General features: G+C 46.7%; 1 protein-coding gene and 1 non-coding gene across 11 annotated transcripts in view; both read left to right on the forward strand.

The window, feature by feature from the left end:
- NRF1 (nuclear respiratory factor 1) overlaps nt 1-14,742 on the forward strand; it is a 145,912-nt gene that overhangs the window by 126,437 nt on the left and 4,733 nt on the right. For 6 of the 10 annotated variants that reach the window (XM_045062976.1, XM_045062978.1, XM_045062983.1 and 3 more), the window contains one exon: nt 14,009-14,104. The exons of 3 other annotated variants lie outside the window; for them this stretch is intronic. In XM_045062976.1, coding sequence (XP_044918911.1) covers nt 14,009-14,104 — 96 coding nt within the window. Of the gene's footprint in view, nt 1-949; nt 1,038-14,008; nt 14,105-14,742 lie in introns of all 10 variants that reach the window. One more of the 10 variants, XM_045062981.1, reaches the window with a different exon arrangement.
- Nucleotides 9,892-9,995, forward strand: LOC123387129. The gene has a single exon (XR_006601484.1). It is a non-coding gene; the product is annotated as a small nucleolar RNA U13 (small nucleolar RNA).

Raw genomic sequence — 14,742 nt, forward strand, 5'->3', positions numbered from 1 at the left:
TTAAACACAGACTGAACGGGAAGGAAGCTAATCTTCAGAGGGTTGGCTTTTAGCTCCTCTGGGTCACAGTCTTAGGATCTGGTCCAGGAAGCCTCCATTTAGAGGGAGCAGCGTGAGACCCAGTCCCTGAGAATCCCTGCCTCGGAAGGCCTCTGTTCCTGGTAAAGCACACTGTGTCCCTCAGGCGTGCGAGAGAAACAAAACTGAGGTCCAGTTCTCCGCAGCGACCAGGTCTTTCCTGTCACTCATCAGACAGAGCCCCCACAGCTGGAGGGGCTTCTCATTATCAGGATTCTTGGGTGCCTTTGTCTCCAGTAAAAACGCTGACTGGTGGATACCTCCAGAAGGACCAGGACTGTCTCTTGAAAGTGTCAGTGTGATGGTTAGATTGTTCTCCTTGCCGAGTCTGCTCGTCCAGACGGGGTGTATCTTCTCCCGTAGACCGTTATAAACGAGGGTGGCCTCAGGCATTCATCATCGGTACGCCAAAAATTGCTAATCTAGACTCTGCTGCTTGAAGAGTTAAGGATCACAGAAAGGAAGAGCCTCTACAGTGAAATGACAGGCCCCTACACACTGGTCTCTATTCTTAGTATTCATCTGTGCCATGGCCGTATCCTTCTGAGGTAGCTTTTCGGTGCTTTCCATATTAAAAGCTGAGTGCCTCCAGACTTGGCTCCCCAGGGCCCCAGAGGGAATTAGCACACCTTGTCAAGCCAGGCTGGTGTACCTTCACAACTCCTGAGTCGGACTGTGTCCGGTCCCCTCGGCTGGGGGAATTGGGTGAGCCAGGGACATTCTGGGCAAAAGACTCAGACCAGATCTTCAGGGCAGAGGTTCCCAGGAAGGTGTCAGCCACTTGGCAGACGGACAGACCAGTCTCCTCTCCGTCCCCAGTGTCATGAGGGCCAAGTTACATGTGTCCTTATCTCATTCTCCTTCCCTTTAGGTCCCCACATCTTTCTGAGTCTTTGTATTCGAAAGACAGATTCTGGTCTTAGATGATTCCAGCAGAATCTTGGTGCCTGTCATTGCAGGTAATAATCTGTAAAGGGAATTTTTTTTTTTTTTTTTGGGCATACCAAATCCAGAGCCATAACTGGTCAGCTTTAATTGGAGTCATTTCTATTTAATATGTGGATGAAAAAGTAGGTTTTAACTGAGCATGTGAAAAGGGGTTTGATCACTGTTTACACAAGAACCCAGAATATCATGACAGGAAAAGCTCTTTCAGAGTGAAGTCTTTAAGGTTCTTGGGGACAGTGGACTTTCCTCTTTTTATTTATGCTTCCATTAGGATTTTGAAGGAATGTCAGCGCACTGTTATTAACTCTGATAGCTTGTACGTCGCAGCCAGTCTGGTTTGGGGCCCTCTGGCTCTCAGGTTACCTGTGTAAATCCAGGGATTCACTTCCCAGCTCTACCATTTGCTTAATAAAGAGCAAATGTGCAGAACCCAGCAGCAGCAGCAGCAGCAGCCCAGCAGAGCCGTAATCTGAACAGGATAAACATGCTTCCTTTTTGTATGATGCTCTCTCCCCATCCTCCTGCCAAGAGCAGGATATCAAATGAAGGGGAGGTTGTGGTTGGAGTCAGCAAAGTGAATGTCTAAGTGGCACCTGCTCCATTCAACAGATCTGCTTTCCCGGGGCCTCCCACTGCACATCTGCTCCTGACAAAGCCTCTTTTCTCCTCCTGTTGGTCAGACTGAGAGCAAAGACCCAGCAAGGAGACATATTGGTTTTGCTTTGTCAGTACAATTGCCTGTGACATTATAATCACACCAAATCTTCATTATTAGAAAGGCCCCAATTTAGAGATTTTCTGAGGCTAAATGGTGTTTTCAGAGTGAAATTGATAAACACATCTTTTCCGTTCTAAAGCTGGCAATTGGATCTGAAAATCACTGATGGGGTCTAAATCTGGAAACCGAGACACTACTCTGAGTGAGACCAGCCGTGCTATCAGATCGGCTCCCGAAGCCGCTGGCCGACCACTCTGCGGGTTTGGCCTGGCCCGGCCTCTCGGTCCTGCTCACAGTCCTATACTGCAGAGGCCGCTGCATTGTTCTCCAGTGCTGGTGGAGTTCCAGTGCTGGGGTCCTGGGGTGGGGGTGGGGGGTTAAAATGAGTTGATGGGGTAGAGCCGCAAAGGGGAAAAGACCCCCATGATATAAATAAGGGAAATGTGAGGAAAACATATTTTAGGTGATGGCAAAGCATCCAGTTTCAGATTGAGTTTCCAGTTAACAAAGGCAACTCTTAGTGTGTTCTGTGGCATGTGCCCGGCTGAGGCATGTTTGACCTGCGGAGGTGGCTCACCGGAAGCTCGGGAAAGGTCTGAGAGCCGCGCTGTTTAGTTAAAGCCGAGGGAAAGATTGAGCTCCTCGGTCCTGCCGGCCACATTTCATGGGCTCTGCAGCCCCCATGCTGACCAGCGCACGTGTAGAACATGGCCGTCTTCACAGCGAGTTCTGCTGGTTAGCACGGCGTCAGAGATTAGTCTTTTGAAATGGTTTCTGGACTGCTTTAGCCAGCCTTGGAGTTTCTATTTCAGCTTTGTTGGAAGGGAAAAAGGGAATTCGGAATTTGCCTGGATGTTTTTGGAACAACTCCTTCCAGCCATATTACTTAGATTGTGATCTTTGTTTTCCCACCTTAAAAAAATTGTTTTCCTCCAAGAATCTCACGTCCTCACATACACCCAAAATAATAGTAATGAATTATAACCATGAGAAAGGACTTGAATTTTAGGAAGATCCACTTTCAGCTGGTCTGCTCCCTGGTCTTCCCTCCTTAAGCTTTCACGGCCCTGCTGTTTGGAGAGGTTTCTAGCTAACAAGAGGACATGTGAATGCTCAAGGGCCAAGGGTGTGTACACAGATTCTTCATTTCGTGTACAAAGTGGAGTGCAGACAGCACCCGGGCGTGGACCCCTGAGCTGGTGGTACCCTCCATTTTTAGCAACTCTCGGGACCAAGGGCAGGATCTTGAATCTTGCTTCCTCCATTTGTCTGCCTCTGGTAGCCGCTGTGTGGTAGCTCTGACTCCAGAGAGGAAACCTATGTGAAATAACAAAACCACCTCAAATTTAGACCTTGTTCTTTTTCTCCAGAACTTAAATCATGTAAATATATAACACTCCTTATTCTCATAGCAGCCCCACGAGACAGAGTTGTTGTCTGTTTTATAAATGTAAATATAGTCAACTCTCAGTTGCCACATCCAGATAATCTGTCATGCAGATTAGTCATGACACATTTTAGAACCTTAGAGGGTTTCTCTCCACAGTCCAATGTAAGCCTGGACCATCTCCTCCACCCTCCACCCAGCTGCTGGGGACTTAAGGAATATAAATTTGTTTTCATATTAGCTTAAGGAAGATATTATTAGGAAAGTAAGTCTGCTACAAGAAAAGCACATCATAAATTCCAGTTTAGAGGGGAGATATCAGAGAAATGGCAGACCCTCCCTTCGGCTCAAGTGAGAGCTGACTGTACAACCTCCTTGTTTGCTAGCATGGTTACTGAAGGGTTTGTAAAACCCTCCATGGCAGGTTGTCGGGATGGCTGTGTACCCTGGGCACCAGGGTATACAGGGAGGCAGTGTCCTGTGGCCACCCTTCTGCACCACGTTCCAGGGGACCATCTGGCTCTGTGCTTCTTGAAAGTTTTGTGTTGGGGCACCTGGGGGGCTCAGTCGGTTAGGCATCTGCCTTTGGCTCAGGTCATGATGCTGGAGTCCTGGGATGGAGTCCCACATCAAACTCCTTGCTCAGCGAAGAGCCTGGTTCTCCCTCTGCCTACCGCTCCCCCTGCTCGTGCTCTCTCTCTCACAAATAAATAAAATCTTAAAAAAAAAAAAAAGAAAGAAAGAAAAGAGAGAAAAAAAGTTAGTAAGTTAGTTCTGTGTTGTCAGACTCTTTGTGGCTGGCCAGACGTCATGGGGGCTCTTCTCTGGAGAAAGAAGGTAGCGGCCACAGAATAGGGTTCCAGAGGTGCGGCGTCCAACAAGGATGGCAGAGCCCTCCGCTCTCCACTCCGTCCTCCAGCCACCGAATGTTCTTAGCCGTTGATTTTGTGCAGAGATAACACATGGAGATTCCTCTAGTGTTGTCATTCCTTCTGCCGTTCTGGCAGAAGCTGAAATTCTTTTGTAAAGAACTTGTCTCCATTATCAATTTGTTTATGCTAAATATAGTCCAGGTAGGAAAGGCAGGATAAACAGTTGAGCAAAATGAAGTTTATTGAGATAGATTTCTTTCTATGGCTATCAAACCCCATAACTATTTATTTCTACTTTCCACTTTGCTGTCATTAGGTGTCTCACTGCTAAAAGCCAAGTAATTCTGCTCTTTATGTGCTCTTAGAGTTTTTTAGTGTGTGTTTGTTTTCTAAGTGGTACTCTACAGATTGTGCTAAATGTGAGGGGTTGAAAATAGTAGACCATCTTTGGAAGCTTTTCTGGCTCAATCTATCCCTATTCAGTTAAAAGAAGTGAGGGTGGCAAGAGGAGGGTTCCTTGAGAGAGAGGCTAGATTCTCTCCTTTTGTGCCTATTTGAAATTTTCCCTAATTAAAATAAAACTGAAAATAACAACAGAAAAATAAATAAATCTCCATTCCTAACTCTGGGTAACTCCTGATTGGCTCTTACATTCATTTCTACACCAGATTTTGGCAAACTCAGCATGCTGACTTTCCCCTGAGGTTTCTATCCTCTTGGCTCTGCTTTCTATTTTTTTTTTTTTAATTTTTTAAGTTAAATTAAATTTAAATTCAGTTAACTAACATAGAGGTAGAGTTCATTGATTCGTCAGTTGTATAGAACATCCAGTGCTTTAAAAAAAAAGGGGGGGGGGGCGCCTGGGTGGCTCAGTGGGTTAAAGCCTCTGCCTTCGGCTCAGGTCATGATCTCAGGGTCCTGGGATTGAGCCCCGCATCAGGCTCTCTGCTCAGCAGGGAGCCTGCTTCCTCCTCTCTCTCTGCCTGCCTCTGCCTGCTTGTCATCTCTCTCTGTCAAATAAATAAATAAAATCTTTAAAAAAAAAAAAAAACAGTGCTCATTATATCAGGTGCCCTCCTTAATGCCCATCACCCAATTCTTCCATCTCCCCACCCTCTTCTTCTTTCTGCTTAAAATTATCAACACCTTTGGGACACCTGGCTGGCTCAGTCAGTGGAGCATGTGACTCGATCTCTGGGTTATTTCAAGCCCCATACTGGGTGTAGAGATTACTTAAAATCCTAAAAAAAAAAAAAAAAAAAAAATCAACACTTTACATATTGCTCATACCCTGTCCACTAGTGCACAGACTCTAGGGACCTTGAGTGTCCCAGTTCTTCCCAGGGATTTCTTCTGGGTTTTACTAGGCATCTCCTGTCCTTCTCCATATAGTCAGGTCAGATGTCCTCCTGAGCATACAAATGTTCCACAAACTTTAGTTGAACATTTTCCTCCCCTGCCGTTTTCAGTTTAAAGCCCTACTGGGCAGATCAGCACATCTCGAACGAAGTCAGCTTGTTCTGCCCTACGTTGGGAGCTCAGCCTGCAGGTTAGTACCCCACAGTGGTTCAAAAGTACAAAACCCTGACTTCATTAGTGTTCCTGGACACTCCAGGAGTTTCAAAAGGAAACTGTAAAATTGTACCTCCAAAATGTTTTGAAATATACTTACTAATAAAGTAAAAGTTAATTTATTTATTTATTTATTTATTTAAAGATTTTATTTATTTATTTGACAGAAAGAAATTACAAGTACACTGAGAGGCAGGCAGAGAGAGAGAGAAGGAAGCAGGCTCCCTGCTGAGCAGAGAGCCCGATGCAGGACTCGATCCCAGGACCCTGAGATCATGACCTGAGCCGAAGGCAGCGGCTTAACCCACTGAGCCACCCAGGCGCCCCAAAAGTTAATTTATTTTTAACATTTAGCTTATGGGATGAGGGCAAGAGGAATTTCCTGGTGGTCTGAAAAATCAGGCAAAGGAAAGAATTTCTGCCATGAAAGTTATCACAGAAAGTGGTTTTTTTCCAAGCGAGGGGTGACATTGTCAGCCAGAAGGGAGAAAAACTTGTATGCCAAGAAGTGCCTCTTACACCAAGGTACCTGTAAGGCTGCTATCAGCTTCACGAGAATACTCAGTACACCAGGTGTAATACATATTTTAATCCATAAATCCCTCAAATGCACCCAAAAGCCATGGACTTAGAAAACACGGAAAAGAAAGATTAAATGTCCCAGAAGCAGCTAAAATAACAGAAACAGAAAGACTGGGAGAGAAATACTTTTTCTCTGTTTCCTCCTTGTCTTAGTATCAGGAAGGTTCCCTGGATCACCTTTTCATTTGATACTGACATTCATTCTTTCCATCACCTTCCCCTTTTTGCCCCGTGACTGTCCTCTTCCATCTACCTGGTCCTCATATGTTATTCTCGACCTCTTTATCTGCCACTCACCTACTCAGCTAGCTTCTGTCCCGATTTCCTGGCACGTTCTCCCATGTCTATACCAGCACATACCCAGTGCCTATTTTTCTTCATATAATAGTGGCTTGCCTTAGACAGCAGCCACTGGTGTAAATTCTTTTTCAAGCCTGCAAATAAGACTTCAAAGGACTTCTGTCTTTAAAGGACTCCTGCCTATCACCCCTTGAAAACCTGAAGATAATGCTTGATGGCCCTTTAAAAACTGCAGACCTTACTTAGGTAATATAATTCATGGCTTTATTTCTTACTTATTAATTCCTATCCTTTCCAGGTACGGTCTTCTGGTTCCCCATTTAAGCTAGCATTTTTGCTGATACCCGTAGCTAGCTTTCACATCCATTAACTACAGAAGGCGTTATACTGTAAATTTTTACTTTGGGTTTAAGAATTCTTTCTCTTGGGGCGCCTGGGTGGCTCAGTGGGTTAAGCCGCTGCCTTCGGCTCGGGTCATTATCTCAGGGTCCTGGGATTGAGTCCCGAATAGGGCTCTCTGCTCAGCAGGGGGCCTGTTTCCCTTCCTCTCTCTCTGCCTGCCTCTCTGCCTACTTGTGATCTCTCTCTGTCAAATAAATAAATAAAATCTTTAAAAAAAAAAAAAAAAAAAAGAATTCTTTCTCTTCAGGCACCTGGGTGATGCATTCGGTTGGGCATCAGATTCTTGGTTGTGGTCTCAGGGTCATGGGATTGAGCCCCATGTCGGGCTCCAAGCTCAGGTGAGGAGTCTGCTTGGGACTCCCTCTCCCTGGGTCCTCCCCAGAGCACACACTGTCTCCCTCTCTAAAATAAGTCAATATATCTTTTTAAAAAATTCTTTCTCTCTCACCAAATGTTGTACTTATTTGATAAATTTCTTTGTTTAGCTCTTTTTCTCTCACAACCATCAATATTTTCCCCCCAGCTCAAGATATTTCCATGACCAACTTGGAAGGCCTTTGGGCTGAAAGATTCGGTTTCAGCAAACAACAATTCCCAAAGGTTTCCCAGACTGTGAGGGCAAATGAAAGGCCCATTCTTCCTGTTCTGCTCTATCTTGTCGCGGGGTGGGGGGTGGGGGCAGGGCAGTCTGGTTCTGGGTGACCGTGGCTGGGCTGGTAACTCTGTGCTCTGCGACGCTTGCGTCTATGTTGGTATTATCTGGAGGGGCTGAGAAATTTATCAGAGTGATGACATCATATCCTCCTGCCCCTGACCGCATATGTAACATTCCAACCATTGATCAGTGGTTGTGCCTGGATTATTTATTTACCCGCACAGTGAGTTGGCGGCTAGTCCATAGATGGCCTTGTGCAGCCGCAGTGCCAGTTCTGCCTGTCGCTGCATTTCAGACAGGAAGCTTCCCACCAGTCCATCTGCCCTGGGCTTTTATCTCTAATCTTTACATCTTTGAAGGCCTTTGGCGAATGATGTGCTTCCTGGCAGGAACAGATCGCTGCAGAAAGAAGATCTGTGCTGTCGCTGCTTTCATTTCTCTTTCGTGAGAGCTTCAGTCAGACGCCTGGGACCCCACTAGTCTTCATCAAACCTCTTATTCAAAGTCATCTTTGAAAAGGAGCTGACATTTATGGTACACCTACTGTGTGCCAGGCACGGTGCCACACTGCGCCTAAGTCAGCGCGTCTAGCCCCCTACAGCCCTGTGAGATTAGCAGCCACCGTTCTACATTTGAGGAAAGCGAGGTTCACAAGCCATTCAGTAGCAGAGCCAAGAGTCACGTGTGGTCTCTGACTGGCAAGCCTTTCATGGAAATGAAACAGCCTATTTTACCCTCACACACAATGCGCCTGAACTACCTTACAGTGTTCGGCTCTGCTGCCTTGAGAGTCTTGTGAAAATCCCAGTGCCCCAGGGAGCAGAGTGAAAAGTCCCAAGTCTGTAGAGGCCAAGGCTGATAGGAATGTGACCAAGTTTCTGAAAATGACGAGGAACACGATCTATAGTCCTACTTAATTATTAAGCATCTACTATGTTCAAGCTGTTCAGTATTTAAAGACACAGTCCTTCCAGAATCTAAGCAAGCGGATTATACATAGAACAGCCCTAACTACTTGGAAACGGGTTAGCACACAGCTGGTGCCAAATGGTGGAGGGAGTAAAATCCCAGGAAGGAAAAAAACCTGGTGGGCTGTTCTATCCAGGGTGACTCCAGGAAATGACGGTTGATGTGGACGTTGTTGGAAGGACGGGACTCACGTTGGGAGGGCATGCTGCTAGGCAGAGGGGTCGTCCAGAGACCGGCATGCGGCAGTGAAGGTACACTAAGGAGACAGGCACAGTTGTAATGAAGAGAGGATAGAGAGTGTGGGAAAGGCTGCTGTAATCCTTCAGACCAGTAGCTATTTGGACTTTACTTTTTCCGTAGTAGACAGCCATCAAAAGTTGGCGTTTTTTTGGTGGGATGGCATGGCCATTGCCAAACGATATTTCAAGATTTAGCTAACTCTGATATACAGATGTATTCATCAAATCACAGAGTGCTAAAAGAGTTAATCTTTTTTTTTTTTTAAGATTTTATTTATTTATTTGATAGAGAGAGACAGTGAGAGTGGGAACACAAGCAGGGGGAGTGGGAAAGGGAGAAGCAGGCTTCCCTCCAAGCAAGGAGCTCAATATGGGGCTCTATCCCAGGACTCTGGGATCATGACCTGAGCCGAAGGCAGATGCTTAATGACTGAGCCACCTAGGTGCCCCTAAAAGAGTTAGTCTTGAGGAAAGTACATGAATTCCCCTAAGTAAATAAATCGCATATATGCACATCCACACATCCACATGTATGTGTGTTCCATTATACAGTAGGTAAGCGATGAAACTCATTACCTTGGGAGAGGTCAGAAATAGAGTAGATCAGCTCATGAATGATAAATTCAGAGTGTGCTAGGCTGTGACCCTGACCTTTAGAGTTACTCTCATTGGCGCCCATGGTCTACCACAAAGCCTCCCCTTAGTGCCGCCATCAGAGACAGACCACTATAAACCTCATGGCCTCCTGTTCTGCAGAAGACAAAGCCAAGCCCCTTAACATGAGCACATGGTCACTTATATTAGAAGACAGGACCAGGCTTATGAGGTGATGGCCTTATCTGCCACCCATGTAATATGATTTAAGGGGCTTAAAAACAAATATCTGTCCAAAAGTATATTCCCCGTCATGCCTTAATCTTAATTCCCACCACTAGAGGTAGATTATTTTGAATCTTGAAAGGAATTGGGCTAAGCAGACCAGTTTGGAGTCCCCCATTACTGCACCTTGGAAATTTTAAAGTTTTAAAATCTCCTCTTAAGAATTCACCTCTTTGGTATTCATCCTTGCATTTTGAGAAATGCAGTACATTTGGCACAACAGCAAAAAGATCGAAAAGCCAAGGTGTGAGTCGTTCAAGTGCTGGTTAATCAAAATCAAGCACCTCCAGATCTTTCTGTAGTTCATAAGCGTGATGGTGAGGGGCTCACGCTGTTGGGTGCCATGTGCATCCCTCAGACCTTGTTACAACGGCAGCACATGGCCCAGCTGACATGAAAAAAACATAAGGCACCTTCATACAAATGGAATACTTGGCAGCCACTAAAAAAAATAAAATAAAATAAATCCACTCTCTTCATACTTGTAAGTAAAGATCCCGAGAAAGCGAGGGGCAGAAGAGTGTATGTGTGTCTGTGTCTCTTCCCCATTTGAACAATGCATTGTTCAAGATACACAGACACACATACACACATTTCCAAATGCACAGTCTCAGCTGAACTACAGGCCAGCCAAGAAACTGGCCACAGTGGTTACCTCTGCGAGGGAGACTGACTGTTTTCAACTCTCTACCCTCTTCGTACCTTTTTTACTATGCCCTCTGTGTGTTACCTATTTTTCAAAATGAAGTCTCTGTTAAAATCGAGATTCTCCTGAAAGGGGGAAATGTAAGACACAGACAATCACTTTGTGTGAAATGATGGCCCTGGTGAGATGAGCAGGTCCCTCAAAGAACGGACCTTGTATGGGGGTCTCCTTGGAGCACTCTTAGAAGGCTGGCCGCCTCCAAGGTCAGACTCCCTGCCTCTCCTCCCCGAGAAGGTCATCTGACTTGAATGGAGGCCTTTGAAGGGTGCTGGCTAGGAAGCGTGTGAGCTGTATCAGAGCCAGCCTCCTCCAAGGCTGTCCTGATACCCATCGTGTCATGTGGAGGTTTGAGAAGATCCCTCTGGCAACAGTGGGACAAGGGCTGAAGCTGGGAGATTACTAAGGGAGATAAAACATAGTCCTGGCGGGGCACCTGAGTGGTTCAGTCGGTTGAGCGTCTGACTCGTGATTTCACCTCAGGTCATGATCTCAGGGTTGTGGGGTCGAGCCCCACGTCAGGCTCTGTGCTGGGCATGGGGTCTGCTTAATCTTCTCTCCCTCTGCCCTTCTGTCCCCTACACACGTGCCCCTCTCTCTTTCTCTCACTAAAATAAAAAAAATAAAATAATTTTTTTAAACGCAGCCCTGACAAGAGATGATAGGATTCTGCGCAGGGAGGCAGCAGAAACAAGTGGCTGAATTCCAGGTTTATATGTGAAGGGGAAGTTGACAGGATTTGCTGATACTTGGCTTGTGAAGCCAAAGATGACTGCAAAGTTTTCGGCCTAAGCGATTGGAGGGATGTAATTGTTGCTTTCTGCCCTGGGGGAACACTGGGAGGAGTGTGTTTGACCTTGTGTTTTGAGTATGTGATACCCAGGCAGGAGAGGAATGAGCAGGGTCGGGTCTTTTACAGGGAAATGGGGCCCCAGAGCCAGCAGTTCCCCCAGGGATTTTTGTCTGACTGCTGTCGGACAAGGAAGTCCTTGTGCTGGGACCTGTGGCTCCCGAGGCACCTTTGGCCTCTTCCCATTTTGGTCAGTTCCGTAAACCTTGCCTGGAGGCCTGAGGGGAGAGGCAGCAATGAGCCCAAAGAGGGTAGTCCTCCACTTTCCAGGTTCCGGCTGGCCTGTTGTTCCCCGGTCAGAGCGGTTGGGTGCGTGAAAAGACTCCCCGATCGAGAGCCTGGATGCGTGGCTTTGCCACAATTCAGTCATCTTGGGGCAAAGACCACTCAGCAGTCTCTCTTGCTCCATGTTCGGTATATATATATATATATATATATATATATATATATATATATATATAAACTTTTTATCTGTTTACTTTTGAGTTTAAAGAAAAAGAAAGGGATTTACTAAACTGAATGAATGCTAAGGTTTCTTAATGGCTTTGAAATACGGGAGTCCTAGAGACTGGGGTATTTTAAATCTTCAGGACTTTCTACTATGTGCCTTTAGGATAAGTCCATGGTTCTGCCAGATTGCCTATCATTTGTGACTTGGAGGACCACCTGCCCTGCCTGCTCTCTAGGGTCTGAGCAAAAACCGGATGAGAGGCAGTGGGTCTAAGAGGGCTTTGAAAAGTGCTGCACAAAGCCAAGAGACTTACTGCTAGGACTGTCTGTACAGGGTCTCTCGGAAAAACAAAAAAGAACGTCACATTCTCTTTAAGAATGTGAAGAGCTTCCTGTTGCTTAATCAATCGAAATGACCCAGAATACAAACTGAGATTAACATACGCCTTCTAGATTGGGGCTAATCAGGGCCGGGCTGAGCAGATGCAGGGACAATCCCAGCCTGATTACTGTACCTCAGCGTTTAATCATCTCTCCTCCAAGGGCAGCCGCAGACTTAGTGCACCGGCTTGCTGGCCGCCCGCCCCTCCCCCAGCCCCTCCACGGAAGGGAAGGCCACTGGGTCAGAGCTGCTGAGACGATTTAATCTAATCCCATGCCAAAATGGCTGTGTGAGAGAGGGGGAGAGAGAGATTCCGAAATTCTAAAATCTCCATAGTAGGATGGTAATGTGCTGATTTTAGGTGGAAATAGACTGAAATCACGTGTAGAAAACAATGGCATTAGGATTTCGAGGCATTTGGGGTTATGAAATGACCTGGTATATGGAATTTTGCCCTCCGTAAAGCTTTTCAGAGATGCAGTTGCTGTCAGCCTTCACTCTCGGGACAGCTTTGTGTAGGCAGTCACTTCATCACCCGGTCGTAGAGGCCAGATTTATTCCATCCCTGATCCTGAGGTGAAATACAGAAGATGAAATCTTTTTTTTTTTTTTTTTTAAGATTTTATTTATTTATTTGACAGAGAGAGACAGAGCACAAACAGGTGGAGCTGCAGGCAGAGGGAGAAGCAGCCCCCCGCTGAGCAGGGAGCCTGTCGTGGGGCTCTATCCCAGGACCCTGGGATAATGACCTGAGCAGAGGCTTAACCAACTCAGCCACCCAGGCACCCCCAGAAGATGAAATCTTTAAAAATGGTTTTCTTTGGGGGCGCCTGGGTGGCTCAGTGGGTTAAAGCTTCTGCCTTCGGCTCAGGTCATGATCCCAGAGTCCTGGGATCTAGCCCCGCATCGAGCTCTCTGCCTGGTGGCAAGCCTGCTTCCTCCTCTCTCCCTCTCTGCCTGCCTCTCTGCCTACTTGTGATCTCTGTCTGTCAAATAAATAAAAAATCTTAAAAAAAAAAAAAAAAGTGTTTTTCTTTGGATAAGTCCTGAGTGTAGTCCTTTTTACTCGACCGTTCTCTGGACTGGGAGTTCCCGCTCTGAAACTGTCCTGTCACCCTAAGACTGGGCCACCTCAATCACTCTATCTCTAGGAGGGACAGCTCAGAAGGCAGGTTTCATCCATGAGTGCAGAAACCATTTATCGAGCCCCTGCTGATTGCTGAGGACTCAAAGGTGGAGACTCCATCCCTCAAGGACTTGACAGTCCTCCTGAGGACAAAACAGGCAAACGGTGTTGGTGGCCACGACCACTGCCTCCATGGAGGCCAGTGCAGAGTGCTCTGGACCCCCAGAGAAGAGAGACTTGGGCCAAGGAAGGAGGGACTGCCACTGACTGTGACTGCAGAAGGATGACTAGGAGCCCATTCAAGGAATGAGTCCCGGCCCATCATTCCAGGCAGAAGTCGTGGTCATGCACAGGTCACGGGGACTCGGCCAGGTCCTTCACCTGATTGGAGTGTAAAGCAGGTGGCGATTTGCAGTCACTAGGCTGACCTGAACGACAGGGGCTGACATGAGGGTTTAAATCCTGCAAGGAGATTTGGACCTGATACCCCATGGGCCACTGAAGACTTGTAAAAGAAGGCAACAGGATCAGTTTGTTCAGAAGATTGTTCTGGTTACAGCAGTGGCAGCCAATAGATATTTCTGCATTTGCCCCTTTCTCCATTTTATCCTGCAGCAAATCTTCCATGATATCAAAACTTGTAACAACAGTGTTGGATGTGACTCCGCATCATAGGAAACGAGAACATACCTTAACCAGAGATGAAACTAGACAATTCTTTAAGTCTCTACCCACACCCTCCCCTGCAGCCCCCTAGCGCAGGATGGTGGTTCACCTTGAGGAGGTCTCCTTGCTCACAGCGGTCCCTGTGTTTATCAGGGGTACAGCTTGTTCCCCAAGTTGGGAGCTTTGCTTCTAGTTTAGTTGCCGTTTGCCAGCGTGTGGCTTCTTTGCAGGAGGACACAGGTGTCCGGGCTCTGCAGGGGGCCTTCTGCGTGGCTTCATGAGTTTTGACTTGCCTCTGGTGACCAGAAGAGAGGACGAAAGCAAAGGTGACCGTGAATACGCTGGGGCAGTGGACAGGGCCGTGTAATCCTCACTCACACTGAGGCCTTGCCTGGGGTTTATAGGCTGGGGACCAGGGCCCGGGCTCACAGTGTTGAGGCCAGGAAGAGACTCCCTTGGCCTGCTGTCCTTCCGGCGCATCTTGTACCTCACGCTATGGGAAGCAACGTGAACCAGAGCCACGCTTGGCCCTGAAGTAGCCCTCTGTCAAACAGGAAGGCCTAGCCACATGGGTTTGCTGGCCCTGCCAGTGGATGAACACCTGTGCCCGCGTTCCCTGAACACCCAGCACCCAGGGAAGGCTGCTGTCCATATTGCCCGGGGCAGGGGTGGTGCTAGCCTCCAACACAAGGGACAACAGAACCTGCTTTTTTGTAATGCTCTTTTTTTGTAAAAGAGCATTTTCTTCTTTGGTTCTTGTTTGTTTGCATTAGAAAATATTCCGATAAAACATCTTTTTAAAATTAGATTTTATTTTCCACAAAGTGATATATGGCTTTAAATGTCAAAGAGGACTAAAGGGCCTTTAAAAAAAAAAAAAGATTATACCCTAGAGGCAACACTTTCTGCTTGCTCTTTCTGGTGTGTATCTTTACTGCTCTAAAAGTCTTAAATCGTTATTTCT

This window comes from Mustela putorius, unplaced genomic scaffold, assembly GCF_011764305.1.
Source record: "Mustela putorius furo isolate JIRA1106 unplaced genomic scaffold, ASM1176430v1.1 tig00003845_pilon_pilon_pilon, whole genome shotgun sequence".
NCBI lineage: Eukaryota > Metazoa > Chordata > Mammalia > Carnivora > Mustelidae > Mustela > Mustela putorius.